Raw genomic sequence first — 16,317 nt, 5'->3', positions numbered from 1 at the left:
CTATACAGTGTATACAGTATACACACACTATTTATTTATTTAAAGAAAAACAAACAGAACAACAAAATAACAGTATTAAGGAAAAATCAGATGCGGAAGAGGAAGAGTGTAGATGGAAAGTACTAGAAGGACACTAAATATTTTTCATGGCAGGGAACAGACCACTATCAAGAAAGAAAATTTAACCATCAAATGGGACTTCCCAGAAGAAGTACTAACAGAAATGTTGGGTGCAAGTGTGGAATAAAGAAGGAGGACATTTTCTCGTTTTGTAACTTTTGGTATGAATTTAAAAAAATTTTTTTAGCTATGTGCAGATGTTACATCTCTATTTTTGAAAGGGAAAGAAGAGGCGGCGACAAAAAGTTCATGGAAAAATGAAATTAAAAGATGCAAATTTTCCATGAACTTTTTGAGGTCCCCTCCTACACAGGCATAATACATTGTTACCAACAACAAAGGCCACCTTCAGAATTGCACCGTCTATGCAGCAAACCACACTGCTACTGCCTACGGCTGATGGGCGGCAGAATGGAGACAGGCACACTGTCTTCTGATACCACACTACTGAGCCCAAAAGGTATCACCTTCTATGTGAAACTAAATACTTAACAGTAGAAAGTCAGTCTGCAGGAGTGAATGAATGCTAAACAGTTTTCAAAAAAATGTCCGTTTCTAAGTCTGGCAAGGGGGAAAAGACACCACTCTGCAACAGTTTGCATGTTCAGCCTCCCTTCATTTGCAAGTTATTTACTAACTACTTTAGAAAGAACTGAGATGGCAAAGAAGCAACTAAAAGCAGAATGCAGAGCATCGACCTTTCCCCTGAATTTTCAAGACCCTGGAAGTTTTTAACAGAACCTCCAGGGGGCGGCACTGTGCCGCAGCAAGTTAAAGCCCCGGCCTGAGGCGCCGGCATCCCATATGGACGTCAGTTCGAGTCACGGCTACTCCTCTTCCGATCCAGCTCTCTGGTATGGCCTGGGAAAGCAGTAGAAGATGGCCCACGTCCTTGGGCCCCTGCACCCACGTGGGAGATCTGGAAGAAGCTTCAGATTGGTGCAGCTCCGGCCATTGCGGCCATCTGGGGAGTGAACCAGTGGATGGAAGACCTCTCTCTCTGTTTCCACCTCTCTCTGTAACTCTTTCAGATAAGTAAAATGAATCTTTAAAAAAAAAAAAAAAGTACCTCCAATCCTAGGCGAATAGCAGCTTCTGTAAAGCTTCGTCTTTCTCGCTCAAAATTCTTTTTTTGCTCTTTGAAAAGGGACCACTCTTCCTTGAGGCGTTCTTTTTCTTCCAGTAGGTAACAGTCACGCAATAGTGAAGTGGTATCATCATCACATGCAGTAGCGAGCTGCTGCTATTAAATTTCAAAAGATAGTGAGTCCCAGTGGGTACCAGCAACACCCCAACAAGACGAAAAGCAAGCCAGGGCTGAGGTCAAATTTTAGGGCAAGGACCGAAATCACCAACAAAAGCAAGTGAGCAGCCTCCTTTCTCAAGTGCTACTACCCCACCCGGCAAAGTCCGGACTAATTAAGGAATGGTGACATATTCGTTGGCAGACAAGTTAGTTTACATTGGGACAACGTCACATACTATCGATCTTTATGAAATAAAGGAATAAAAATCTTGTAAGAGTATAAAACTGGAGCCTTGACAGGTAATTCACATTTACCTGTAAAAGTTGCTGCTGGGTTTTAATCATTTCTTTACATTGTTGAATTTCTAACTCGAGTTTTTCAGTTTCTTGTTCATGGTCTTGTCGTGAGATGACATCTTCGTCATTGAAACCTTCTACATGTACCTTAGAAACTAACATATACACACAGAAAAAAAAAAAAAAAACCAGCAAATTGACACAGGTTTAATAGCTATCATTCAGTCTTTAGTCTTTGGTGTTTTTGGATATGTATTTAAAAACAAAAATCAATATTTTCTTTTCTTCCCCACAAATTATCTCAGCACACTCATTTCTTTTTTCTTCTTTTTTAAAGATTTATTTCATTTATTTGAAAGTCGGAGTTACAGAAAGATCTTCCACAGATGGGTGAGGGGCCCAAGTACTTGGGCCATCTTCTGCTGCTTTCCCAGGCACATAAGCAAGGAGATGGAGCTGAGGTGGAGCTTCTGGGACTCAAAACCAAGCCCATGTAGCATGCTGCTACACAATGCCAGCCCCCAAAATCAAGACTTTCAGAACTTTTTCTATAATCTTATAGGTTTTCTAAAACATAGTTATTTCCTTTGGCCTTTTTAAATATCACAAGCTATATAACACTAAATCTTAAAACTATGAAAAAATTTCAAAAAGCACAGCACCTATGAGGAATGCATGGCAACTATACAATTTGTGTACTTGTACAATTTTAGGACTAAATGACATCCTTACAATGGAGTACAACTGCCACATTTAACTGGTAATTGATATATATATAAGACTATGTGCTAATTAAAATCAGCTAACATGGCTATATTCATAAAAGAAAAATAACAAATTCATAAACCATGTTCTTGTTGATGTTGCCTCAAATGTTGGGCTATAATTCTTGCTCTCATTAAATTCAACAAATAAGAAGTTCAAACATGTTTTCTAGGGCTGGTGCTGTGGCACAGCAGGTTAACAACCTGGCCTGAAGCGCCGGCATCCCGTATGGGCCCCGGTTTGAGTCCCAGATGCTCCTCTTCTGATCCAGCTCTCTGCTATGGCCGGGGAAAGCAGTAGAAGATGGTCCAAGTCCTTGGGCCCCTTCACCCACGTGGGAGACCCAGAAGCTCCTGGCTCCTGGCTCCTGGCTTCAGATCGGCGCAGCTCCGACTGATGCAGCCAACAGGGGCGTGAATCAGAGGATGGAAGACCTCTCCCTCTCTCTCTGCCTCTCCTCGGTGTAACTCTTTCAAATAAATAAATAAATCTTAAAAAAAAAAATATTTGCTATTAATAGACAATGATGATTCAAATGAATAAAATTTCATGTAAATTAATTTCCATAATAATTTTGCTGAATGCTATGTAAGTTGGCATTGAGTTAGTGATTTCAACAATTTAAATTACATTTTCTTCTAAAAGGCTTCATCTTTGAGCATAAAACTAACTTTCCTGACTTAAAAGCATGGAAACTTTATTTAACAATGCAAAATATCAATTAGAAAGTATATCTATACTACCAACGTGTGGTGCAGTGGGTTAAGCTGTTGCCTGTATGCTGGCATCCCACATGGGTATGAATTCAAGTCCCAGCTGCTCTACTTCTGATCCAGCTCCCTGCTAATGAGCCTGGGAGAGCAGCAGAAGATGGCCCAAATGCTTGGGCCCTGCCACCATGTGGGAGACCAGGAAGGAGTTCCAGGATAGCTCGTGCGGGGCCACTGTGGCCATTTGGGAAACGAATTAACAGATGGAAAGTCAGTCAGTCACTCTCTCCCCCCGCCCCCCCCACCTCCCTCCCACCCCTTTTTTGCACCTGTGCCTTTCAAATAAACAAACAAGTTGTAAAAAAAAAAAATGTATATATAATAGAATATTCTGGTCTCTATTCCGTACATAACACTGAACAATTTGGTCTTTATTTTTCTAGACTTTTCCTTATGGATCTGTAAAATATTTACTTTAAAATACATAAGCAAAAATTGAGTATTACATATTTTTTCTGTGTGCATTTTTCAACTATTTTACACATCATTCCCTATCCTTAAAGATAATTCTGCATTGATAAATATATTCTTTTTAGAATTAATTTATCGAGAGGAAGAGACAGACAGAGAGCTGCTATCCACTAGTTTACTCCTCAAACGCCCACAATGGCTGAGACTGGGCTGGGGCAAAAGGAGACAGGAAATCCATCCAGGTGTCCCACATGGGTGGCACGAGCTCAACCACTTGAGCCATCACCTGCTGTCTCTCAGAGTGCACATGAGCAGAAGCTGGAACTGGAAGCAGAGTCGGGGCTCAAACCAGGCACCCTGATACGGCATGAGGATGTCCCAGGTGGCATCCTACCCACCAGGCCTAAAGCTGCCCTAACATCATTTATTTTGAAAATAATTTTTAAATGAATTATTAGGAACTTAGTAATCTAAGGGATCTGGGAAGAAGCAAAAGGTCACAGTACATGATGAAGAACATTTTTTGATTTTCAAGATTTAATAAAGAAGATTCTGGTCTTTTGATTCCATTGTATAAGGCAATTCAGAGCAGATGGCTACACAGCACCTTCCTTTAAAGAAAGAGTCGCACTGAGAGCAAAGTGCGTTTCTCTTGGTGAGATTCAAACTCCATGTCTGAAAGCAGGCAAAATCTTGCTTTCAAATCGCCAAACTGAGCTACGGCACTCCAAGTGTGAGCAGCACGACTGAAGACAGCGGCGCAGGACGCGTCACCACTCACGCTGCCTGCCGAGAGGCAGTAGCTACCTTGGCTGTCGAGCTTTTCTACGTGACTTTTCAGAATCCTCCACTGTTTCCTGATGCTGTTGGTCAGCTGCTCTCTCACGGTTTCACAGGAAAGGTCCCACGCGCTCTCTCTGCTTAGTTCCCCGGCATCATCTTCCACGTCAGAGATGACCTGCAAGTGGTGAGAGGCACGCAAAGGAAAGACCAGGATCCCGACACGGCGTTCACACTCAGGCAGCAGTCATCAGATCCATTACCTCGACGGCCTCACCAAACTCACTGCTGTGCTCTACCTTACAGTGCATATATAAAACTTTAAGGGGCCAACAACTGATGTGGGATGGGCTTATCCGTTTGCTGGATCTGTGATAGCATAAAACAAATAATCCTCAGATACAGGTTTAAAAAACAAGTTCTGGGCTGGCGCCGCGGCTCACTAGGCTAATCCTCCACCTTGCGGCGCCGGCACACCGGGTTCTAGTCCCGGTCGGAGCGCCGGATTCTGTCCCGGTTGCCCCTCTTCCAGGCCAGCCCTCTGCTGTGGCCAGGGAGTGCAGTGGAGGATGGCCCAAGTGCTTGGGCCCTGCACCCCATGGGAGACCAGGATAAGTACCTGGCTCTTGCCATCGGATTGGTGTGGTGCTCCGGCCGCGGTGGCCACTGGAGGATGAACCAATGGCAAAAGGAAGACCTTTGTCTCTCTCTCTCACTGTCCACTCTGTCAAAAAAAAAAAAAAAAAACCCAAGTTCTGGTAACTTGCTGGTAACTAGCATTTTCCATCGACACTGTCATTTTCAGACTGTAATCCCTAATGTGAACTTTGTGGAAAATGGAATTTAAATTATATGTAAAGCATTAAAAAAAGAATTTTTCACTGTTCTGTCTTCAGACCTCTGCATTTATCATCCCCGTGTCAAATGCTTTCACTATGTTCTCTGGCTCAAGAACACCTACTTGTTTCTTAAAAACTAAGTCAAATGTCACTTTCTCTCGCATTCCTTTACTGCCATGAAAATTGGTCTCTTTTACATTTTGCACCAGCTTACCACAGCACCTAACACAAGAAAAAATAATCATTGCTCTATATCTCACCCAAAAAGAGAATTTTCAGGAAAAAAAAAGTCTAAATCCTTTTTTCTCCCAAGAGAAGAGAACATAACGAACACTCAATGAATTCATGCTCAGTTTCCAAAGTTGGCACAAGTTCACTGTCTGAGAAGCAGAGTGCATGACACCTGGACAACTGACAGGACACCCGGCCCAGCGGCCCCGACCGCGAGCTCTGTGCTCATGAGTGGGGAAGCTGGCGTCAAGGCCGAGTTCTGGCCTGCGTACCGCTGAGCAGTAACCACTGTGCCTGAGCCCTCGTCTGCAACACTGGCAGAGGTGTGGTACCTGGTCGTCAGATGACTACAGTATCTGAAGCCATTTCTCACGTGAGAAATGTCAGGAAACGTGACAGTGCTTATCACGTGTCTATCACAGCGCTGAGCGCAGCTGAAGTCCCCGAGAGTCAGCTCCATCACTTCCCGGGGCACGTCTGCAAACACAGGAGCAGCGGTTCATGGCTGCCACGCTGACGGCAGGCTGCACAGAGCGAGGAGCCACCTTATTCCTAACACCCTGCAATACTCTGGAGTCTTCACTGCTCTGACCAGCAATCTGAAGCCCGTGGAAGAGAGGAAAGAGCCACTTACAGTTCCTGTACTATCATCCGCTCGTTCCCTGGGTTTCTTCTTTTGGGGAGAAAGAAGCGAAATCATTTCCTTTTTCATTTGTTGAAGAACCTTCTTAAGTTCAGCATTTTCCATTAGGATTTGTTTTTGACGATATTCATAATCATTCAAGAGAATCTTATACATTTCATCTTCATTCCTGAGAAAGAAACCATCAGCATGAAAACACAGTGCAGAGAACATCAGGTCTGACAAAATCTGTCTTCGCAAATCGCACTAACCTGGCTTCAGTTTTACCAGTCCTCCACGAGGCTCTTCTTCCATCAGCTCTCCCCACATAATTTAAAACGTCCATGGCTACACAAACATGAACACACAAAACAAATTCTCACCATACATATTTAAGTGTTTAAAACTCCAATGCACTCTAAACATAATAGGGACATAGCTTAGGGTTTACCTCATGCAGCCGAATTTCGAGTTCTAGTTCTAGTACCTGTAAGTACTGAGATCTAGGCAAGTTATTTAACTGCTAAATCTGTTTCTCCATTCATACCATGGGAATCACAAAAGTACCTACCAAAGAGGAGTTGTGAAAATTGAAAAAAAAAATATTAAAGCACATAACACAGTATGAGTGAACACAGTATCTGGTACCCAGTAAATACAAAATAAATGTTATTTTATCATTAATAATGTCATCATCAGAGGTTTGCAAACTACAGTTTTTGTAAATAAAAGTTTTCTTGGGCTGGCGCCGTGGCTCACTAGGCTAATCCTCTGCCTGTGGCACCGGCACCCCGGGTTCTAGTCCTGGTTGGGGCATCGGATTCTGTCCCGGTTGCTCCTCTTCCAGTCCAGCTCTCTGCTGTGGCCCGGGAAGGCAGTGGAGGATGGTCCAAGTCCTTGGGCCCTGCACCCGCATGGGAGACCAGGAGGAAGCACCTGGCTCCTGGCTTAGGATCAGCGCAGCGCGCTGGCCAAAGCAACCATTTGGGGGGTGAACCAATGGAAAAAGGAAGATCTTTCTTTCTGTCTGTCTCTCACTGTCTAACTCTGCCTGTCAAAAAAATAAAAAAGATAAAAAAATTTTAAAAAATAAATAAAAATTAAAAAAAAAGTTTTCTTGGACCATCATTTGTTTACATATTGTCTACAGGTACTTTTTCACTACAATGACAGAGATTAACTAGATGCAACAAGACTTGCAGACCCCACAGGGTAGAAAATACTTACTATTTGGACCTTAATAGAAAGTATGCCACATCCTGTTAACATCATCATCATCAAAGGATGTAAGGCCCCTGACAGGATTATATCTTCTGCCCCAGGTACACGTGGAAGAATTCGGCATAAAGAAGTAAATGTAAGCTAATCTAATTTTAGAGCCAATAAAATCAGTACGAAATTGTTACTTCCAATTGTTATGGATGGGGAAACAGCTAAAGCCCTAACCACTCTGTCTCCACGGTGAAATCTTCAAACTTCTCTAGCTAGACGTTACTCCTATACCTCCAGGATTTCACCCGCTGTTTCATTCATGAATGAATTCAAGGCTAACCAACCTTAAAAATCAATGTTCTCCAAAAAAAGATTTATTAACTCAGAATACTTAAAGATTCCTCTTATGTTAACTGCTTATTATTGCACCTTTATATTTTTCAGTAACTTTAAAAATAAAATATTCAAATAACTACAACATCTCTGCTACAGAGAGTGACAGTGATACAGTCAATATGCTGCCAGCAGGCAGAACTCACTATGTGACAGCCTGAAACATATGTTCATCAGCTGGTGCTGAAATCCACGTTCAGTTTTGGAAAGACAATTTAGGAGTCCCACTGCATGCTGGCTAGAGGCCTGCATACAACCCACTGGGAAACCAACATTCAGTAAGTAAATGTACAGGATTCTTGTTCCTGGATCATATCTGGCCAACACAATGTGTACTGTGTAATTCTACTTGTGTGTGTGTGTGTGTGTGTGGTTTTATTTCATAATCTACCCTATTTACTTGAAATGATATATACACTAGTACTTGAAACAGTTGTAAATTATAGTTGAAGAGAATACTACTAGACAAAGCAGACCCTCTATACACACCGATAACTTCTTCACTCTACCCTTTGACTAGCTGCTTCAAAAATGCACAAACTTACTGAAAGGAACTCAGCTGGTATAACTGATTCGGTCTGAGGAACAATTTTACGATGTTAACTCTAAATTCATTTTTCTTTGTGTACTTGGAAGTTGATACTGATTTTTACTATTATTGGTTCCTTGCTTTGGAAGATTAGATAGTCCTCTGGCTGTTTTTCCTTCATGGCTTAATCCTGACATGTTAAAACAATATGTGCAACTAGTGCAACAAAGCAAAATGACTTATTTTTCAAAAAGCAGTTGTCTAAATTTCTGGTTTATATGGTTGCACACCATTTAAAATCAATTGCACAAAGCGTGAATATGGCTTCATAAATCATTGTGCCGAATCCTTTTACATTTCTTAACATAAGCTTATTTATTCCAGGAGTGTACTCATCTTATCCAGCCTCTTACCTATTTTTTTATCCTTCTTGTTCATAACAAGTTGATGTAGACGTTCCTTTAATTTATTATATTCACGTTCTTTTCTTTTCATATCATGATTATACTGAGTAGCTCGACTTGCAATGATATTCTGTAATTTTTGTACCTGAAAAGAGCATTTTTCATCAAATGAGGATTGATGAACCCAGTTAAAAATCTGTATTTACAAGAAAGCAGTCTTAGCATTTATCTCCCCATATAACAGTTTTAAAATTCTAGGATGACTCTTCCTTGTCTGTAACCACTTGAAACCATTTTTTAAGATAACATTAAAGGAGGGCCAGCGTTGCTGACCAGTGGGTTAAGCCACACCTGTGATGCCAATGCCAGCATCCCATATGGGTGTGGGTTCAAGTCCTAGCCGCTCCACTTCTGATCCAGTTCCCTGCTAATATGCCTGGGAAAGCAGCGCAAGATGGCCCAAGTGCAGGGGCCTCTGCCACCCTCATGGGCGACCTGCATGGAATGTCAGGCTCCTGGCTTCAGCCTGGCCCAACCCCAGGCCATCTGGGGAGTGAACTAGCAGATGGCTGTCCCTCCCTCTCTGTAAACAAATCTTTATTTTAAAAAATAAACATTAAATGAATCACATAGTTTTTATTCTCATAATCTGCAGACATTTCAACTTGCTAAATTATACACTACACCTTTTACTTTACATATAGACTCTGATAATGTAGAAACTAGAAACTCTTCCATAAATATCAAGATGATTAAGGCTTCATCTGAAACTACCAGGATTTATCAGATCGTTTGGAGTGACCTCCTTATACTGACTTGCAATCGCTTTACCTCTCATCAATATCTGACAAAGTCTACCAGCCAGTGGCACCTGGCATCAGGTAAACCATTCTCAAGACAGAGTAAGCCCAGTTCAAAGCTTTGCTGAGCACCTACAATGTGCCAGGCACACTGTTCCAAGTTTGTATCTACTACAGCTTCTCGGGCAGCACCTCTTAGGGAACTGCATTCCACTCTACAGCCATTCCCAATCTCTGCGGGAAACTAACACGACTGACTGAACCAAAACCAAAGATGAACTGCATTCCAACCATTTAAGTGTAATCAACAAATCAAGTTCAACTTTTCTGTGAAATATTTAAGGAATATGTATAAACAACTAATATTTGGTTAAGAGATTAACTGTTCACTAACTAAATATACTATTTAATAACCAATGTGGCAAAATACATATCTAAATCACTTCAAGGGTCTTTTTAAAGAAATACACTCTCCTAAAAGTCTTTAATTATAGTTAAAATCTATAAAACACTGAAATTAAGAATTATATTTTTACATGTATTACATAATTAGAGATCATACTACAGAGTAATAAAAACAATGATTTCAGGGCTGGCACTGTGGTGCAACGGGTAAAGCTGCCACCTGCAGTGCCGGCATCCCATACGGGTGCCTGTTCGGGTCCCAACTGCTCCACTTCCAGTCTAGCTCTCTGTTATGGCCTGGAAAAGCAGTGGAAGATAGCCCAAGCCATTGAGCCCTAGCACCTGCATGGGAGACCCAGAAGAAGCTCCTGGCTCCTGTCTCCAGTCTCCAGATCAGCACAGCTGCAGCCATTGTGGCTATCTGGTGAGTGAACCAATGGATGGAAGACCTCTCTCTCTGCCTCTGCCTCTCTGTAACTCCACCTTTCAAATAAATAAATAAATCTTAACAAAAAAGATTTCTTCTTACACAAGTTAAAAATATTATTTTCAAATGCATTAACTCTACAGGTCCAAGTAACCACTAAAATAGAAATAAGATTTATGTCATTATTCTAAGTAACCATTAGAGCAGAAATTAGAATTCTAGTAAGCAACCATTGCAGGAGAAATTAGAATTATGGTATCTTTTCCCTAGAAATAAGATTTGTAATATGAGTTTCTTGTATGCCAATGTAGTCAAATCACTGGGTGACCAATGTCAACATTTACGACAGTACAGGAAGAGGTGTCAGGGATGCAGCACAATTACGACAGAGAACAGAAGATGCATTTACAGACCCCCGTGCCTGAGAAAAATAGACAGTGACTTTGAGTCCAGGAAGGACAGGCCACTCACCTAAAGTAGTTAATGTACAGGCTCACTACCCCTTATCCCAAATGCCTGCAACCAAAGGCGCTTCAGTTTTTGGATTTGGGAATATCTACATATACGTGAGATTTCTTGGTGATGGAGTCACCTTAAACACACCTTATACACAAAGGCTGAAGGTCTCATACAATGCTTTTAGTGACCTGTTCTGACCACAACCCATCACGTGAGGGCGGGTATGGAACTTCCCACTGTGGCTCTGTGTCACACTGTTCTGCATTTTGGAACATCTCAGGTCTTTGGGTCACGATGCTCAACCTATACTGCATCGGATGGATCCACTGGGGGCAGGGCTGGAGGGCCACAGGGGGAGGGGGTTGCCAACCTTTTAAATATGATGCCATCTTATACACTGATGTCCACTATATCAATTAGACATAGGATGAACAGGCTCATTGTTTTCTAAAGTCAGATCTCACACACAAACAATAAAATTTCACTTAAACCCATGTACACACTCACCTCATCTTTCTCATTTTTCAGCATCTGATGCAAATTCCTGTTCTTGCATTGTAACTGTCTGTCTCTTTCCTGAAGCCCGATCATTTCTCTCCTGGAGGCTTCCAGCTGTTCCTAAAACACCCATATGTAATTCTGATTAAAGTTAACAAAGGATTCCGAACTGAATTCTTGAAGGCTCAGCAACAAGTTGTGACAAATACTAATATTTGTGAGCTAAAATTGAAGTTTAGTGGCTATGAAGTATTTATAGCGATCATTATAAGCGCAACACTATACAATTTGTTTAAATGTGCATATTAAACTATATTTAACTTAAATGGCAAGTCTTGCATGCTTGTACACAGGGGCATCACAGAGGTGCCTGTGAAGGGTTGGTTCTTTACCTGCTCTGCGCACTGCCACTAGGCACTGCTTCCTCCTTGTCTCAGGAAGTCCCGCCGCCCTCCGTAACTCCAGACAGAGACCTGTGAGGCATCTTCAATCCACGGCTCTTACTGCCCAAAGTCCATTTCCCATAAGCTGCTCCCCACTTCATTTCCTAAAGATTCTCCACATCCCATCCTTAGAGGCCTCATTGGCACTACTTTAGTTCAAGTCCAAAAAGACTGGCTAACGGATGTCCTCGCCACCAGGGTTTCTGGGCTCCCACCTCCGTCCCAAATCCAGCTCTGCACTCCTCCTCTAGTTCTTCCATGTACAATCCCTTGGGGAGTCCCTGTTTTCTGGATGGCGCCTTTCACGGCGTGTGGAGCCCAGGCTCTCATCTGCGGATCCATCACACACCCCAGCAGGCACTGAGCTGCTGGTGCTCTGACAGTGCAGCTCTCCCCTCCTGCCACCGCACTAGGCTTCCACTCAGCTTGCTCAGTATGTCTTTTCCAAACACTAACAAAGTTCCATTTCATTCTTCAACTATCAGATGGAGCCTTACCTCTTTGTGAAGCCTTCTGTGCCCTCCCCCGCACCAAGAACCATGAATAAACAAATAATCCCAGCTCACTGCGGCTCCTTCCCTGACCTGCAAGCTACCTGAGAGCGGGACCCGAGGTTTCATTATCTCCGAAACTCAGTGCCTAGTACACAAAACTCAACAAACTTTGCTCAACAAATTAAAGCATATGCAAGATAGAGAAATTTTCAAGGATAGAACAACATTCAATAGACATTTCTGCTCATGGTTGAACCAAAAGAACAGATTCTGGCCCAGGCAGACATCATGAATCTAGAAGACATTCTGGAAAAACACTCTATGCTCTGGGGTCGTCCTAATAAATGAACACTCCTTATGGCAAGGGAGGAGAGTGTCCAGCCTGGAGGCCACAAAAGGCCAACGAAATCATATTCTCAGGCCCCGCCAAGGGAACTGCAAGTGAGACTCAAAATTCAATAAATCGATAGCAGGCTAATTTTTAAGTCGATAATTATGTCTGGCCCATGAATGATATTATAAATATCCAAATGGTCCTTAGCAGAAAAAAAGTTCCCCACTCTTCCTTTAAAGTAGAAAACTTGACAGACTCAGATTAGTAACATAATGATATAATTATTCACTGGCCACTTACAAGACACATGGCCAGGGTCTGGCTTGTAACACAGCAAGTTAAGCTACCTCCCGTAAGGTACAGCATCCCGGCATCCGATACTGGAGTGCTGGTTCAAGTCCCAGTTGCTCCACATCCAATCCAGCTCCCTTGCTAAGGTGTCTGGGAAAGCAGTGAAGATGGCCCAAGTGCTTAGGCCACTGCCATCCATGTGTGAAACCTGGATGGAGTTCAAGGCTCCTAGTTTTGACCTGACCCAGCTCTGTCTATTACAGCCATTTGTGGAGTGAACCAGTAGATAAAAGATCTCTTTCTCTGTATGTCTCTTCCTTTCTCTGTCACTGATTTTTTTTTTTTCCCAAATAATAAAATCAATCCTGGGGGAAAAATAAAAAAGGGAAGAGACAGATGGGCAAGTGTGCCCAGATATTATTCTCTCAAGATTCGGGTAGGCTGTGTTTCATCTGTCCTTGGAGAAGATGATATACAGGAAGAAAAACAAGAAAAGGTAGAGGGGCAAGAATCAGCAGACAAAAAACCAAAAGGAAGCTGATTTACCAAACATACACAAATTGAAAGAGCTTTGATTTTCACATAAGGAAATCTAAGATAGACTTACTTACAGAAAAATTTTGGCTTGAACTGATTGCCTTCCATCCTTAGTAAGACACACCATACTTGTTCCCTCTCCTTGCCAAATTTTATAAACACACACACACACACACACAGTATTTTATTTTCTAGAAGAAGACATAAAAGAAATAAAGGAAGGAAAATGAAGAAAGCAAACTAGGACATTCACTATTTTAAGACAGCATGACCATGGCCCTGTAAAAACACTTCCTTGTTTCAGAGAAAAGTTGGTTTACTGAAGCATTTTTCTGTGTTTTTATTCTAGAGCCCTAGGGACTTCTAAGAGTTAGAAGTTACCTAGCCTATCTGCTCTAGAAAGCTTTCACTTCTTTGGCAAAGAGGTCTCAGGAATATCTTCCGTGGAATTAAATGACACAGCCTCTCTTGGGAAGACTCAACTTTACTAAGCAAGACTCGATGCACTGGGGGAAGCCATATTTTCCTCAGAACATAGATACTTCCTAATCTAACTTTCTGCAGATTAAGTCACTAAATAAAACCTAAACCCTAAAATTTGAAAAAGCAAATGAAAATTTATAGTATTAAATAAATTTATCAAACACTTCAATAAAGCCAATGAAAATACACAGTACTGAATTACATAAAATGGCAAATACAGATGGAAGTGCACATTCTACCTTCAGTTTGGTGTAGCAGTTCTGCAGATGGTCCATGTCACTACCCAATTTCAGGTTCTGTGTCTCCACATTCTCCTGAGCTAGAAGATTCTTCCGCTGAAGCACAAGCAGCTCATTCATGCAATTTAAAACAGCAACTATATTTAATTCTCTCTTTGTCTCTTTGCCTTTGGGTTCTTCATATAATGAAGGAAAACCAAAAGTCGTCAATTCCTGGTAGGAGAAAATGTTTTCTTTAAAGTTGCTTACAGATGAGGAGATGTCAGTCCAAGGATATAACATTTCAGTTAGAGGACATTCAAGGGATCTACTGTACTTGGTGACTGTCGGGAGTAACAACACACCATATTCTTGAAAATCGCCTAAGTAGTCTCACCACGGAAAGTGGTAAGGGTGCGAGGTCATACACATACCAAAGCTCAACCAGTCACCCCCCAATGTAGACATTTCAAAACACCACACTGTACAGGATACATACACACATAATTGTCAATGAGAATTAAATTTTTTAAGTTGGCTAGTGGACAACATAGTAAGCAAAAAACCTTTTCTGAGAAAAACAGAAAAATATCCTTAGCAAGTTAAGGAAACAGTGAACATCCCAAAGGACAGAGAATTAAGCTCTAGGACCACCTGTGACCTGCAGTTAGGCACTGAGGTTAGATATGGTTACTCTCCCCAGGGATCATGGGCTGGAAGCCTGGTCCCTGTGTGGTGATGGGACAGGCAGTAGAACCTTTAGGAGGTGGGTGAATGGGAGCCCTGCCCTGGGAATGGGCTGATGCTGAGCTTGCAGTGTGACTTAGGTTCTTGCGAGAGCAGGTTGTTATAAAGTGAGGCCAGCCCACCCACTCCCCGCTCTTGACATAACCATGTATTAACACAGTGAAGGGGGCCCTTCCAAGAGGGCACACAGATGGGGCCACTTGAATTTGAATTTTCAGCCTCCAAAACTGCAAGCTCGATAAAATTCTTTGCTATGTAAAGTACTACCCTCAGGTATTTTGTTACAGTAACAGAAAAATGGACTGATAAAGATTTTCTGTGTTGGAGCCCCTGGGGCAATGGGGAAGCCAAGCTGCTCCAAATAAAAAAGGCGATCTGAAATCTAGATCCGAAGAGCAACCTAATGTTGTCTAAGAGCAACCGAATCTAAGTACGGGCCACTACGTGTTAAGATATTCATACCTGACAAATGTTTTTCTCGTAAACATAGTGTGTTCTATTTTATGTGATTCTTGCTATTCCTTATAACAGAAACATGTTACCTGATCAAGATATGAAATACTCTGTTCAATATTCTCCGGGCCACTATGTGTTAAGATATTCATACCTGACAAATGTTTTTCTCGTAAACATAGTGTGTTCTATTTTATGTGATTCTTGCTATTCCTTATAACAGAAACATGTTACCTGATCAAGATATGAAATACTCTGTTCAATATTCTCCGGGCCACTATGTGTTAAGATATTCATACCTGACAAATGTTTTTCTCGTAAACATAGTGTGTTCTATTTTATGTGATTCTTGCTATTCCTTATAACAGAAACATGTTACCTGATCAAGATATGAAATACTCTGTTCAATATTCTCTTCTGTGCAGAAGGCACTGAAAAAACTGTGCACATTTTTTGATAAAGGTATTGAAGAACATAGCACTTGCTGTGAGTATAAACTTGATGGAGACATCTTTGTTTCTGAGGTATACTGAGAGATATTTTTGCTTTCTGAAAAAAATCAATAAAAGGTATTAACTAACATAATTTCCACTACCAAAGATTTTGAATTACTTTTCATTTTTAACTATTTTCAAATACAGTCATTTTTATATAAAAAACTACCTTTTTCCAAAACACTACTACTTACATGGTATTCTTAGTAGGCATATTAACTAACAATACACAACTTTAATTTTTACTACTTTATGTTTATAAGTAACAGACTAGGGGTGGGCATTTGGCTCTGCAACACCCACAACCCATGTAGCAGGGCCTAAGTCTGAGCTCCGGCTCCATACCCCATTCCAATTGCTGGTTGATGCTGGGAGGCAGCGGGTGATCAGCTCAAGCAAATGGATCCCCGCCACACATGTAGGAGACCCAGATTAAGGGCTCCTGATGTCAGTCTGGCCCAATCCCGGCTGTAGGCACTTGAGGAGTGAACCAGAAGATGAGTCACCTGTTGTCTTTCAAAATACGTGGGAAAATTTTTAAATGTTAAAAAAAAAAAAGGACAAAACCCACTTGTGCCATTCAAAGTTTATATGATTAAAGAAATAAATCAGAGA

The 16,317-nt window shown here is 41.6% G+C and overlaps 1 protein-coding gene across 9 annotated transcripts in view; it reads right to left on the bottom strand.

The window, feature by feature from the left end:
* Positions 1-16,317, bottom strand: part of SSX2IP (SSX family member 2 interacting protein) — a 54,021-nt gene that overhangs the window by 10,854 nt on the left and 26,850 nt on the right. For 6 of the 9 annotated variants that reach the window (XM_089337125.1, XM_051857533.3, XM_089337123.1 and 3 more), the window contains 9 exons: positions 15,588-15,757; positions 14,030-14,242; positions 11,218-11,328; positions 8,629-8,764; positions 6,354-6,429; positions 6,094-6,271; positions 4,417-4,567; positions 1,682-1,818; positions 1,190-1,363 (listed from right to left, as the gene is read on the bottom strand). In XM_089337125.1, the coding sequence (XP_089193251.1) occupies positions 1,190-1,363; positions 1,682-1,818; positions 4,417-4,567; positions 6,094-6,271; positions 6,354-6,429; positions 8,629-8,764; positions 11,218-11,328; positions 14,030-14,242; positions 15,588-15,757 (1,346 nt within the window). Of the gene's footprint in view, positions 1-1,189; positions 1,364-1,681; positions 1,819-4,416; positions 4,568-6,093; positions 6,272-6,353; positions 6,430-8,628; positions 8,765-11,217; positions 11,329-14,029; positions 14,243-15,297; positions 15,351-15,587; positions 15,758-16,317 lie in introns of those variants that run through there. The other 3 variants (XM_051857536.3, XM_089337126.1, XM_089337127.1) reach the window with 2 other exon arrangements.

This window comes from Oryctolagus cuniculus, chromosome 7, assembly GCF_051225735.1.
Source record: "Oryctolagus cuniculus isolate XC-2025 breed Fujian yellow rabbit chromosome 7, ASM5122573v1, whole genome shotgun sequence".
NCBI classification, from domain to species: domain Eukaryota; kingdom Metazoa; phylum Chordata; class Mammalia; order Lagomorpha; family Leporidae; genus Oryctolagus; species Oryctolagus cuniculus.
This window is presented reverse-complemented; position numbering and strand designations above follow the sequence as displayed.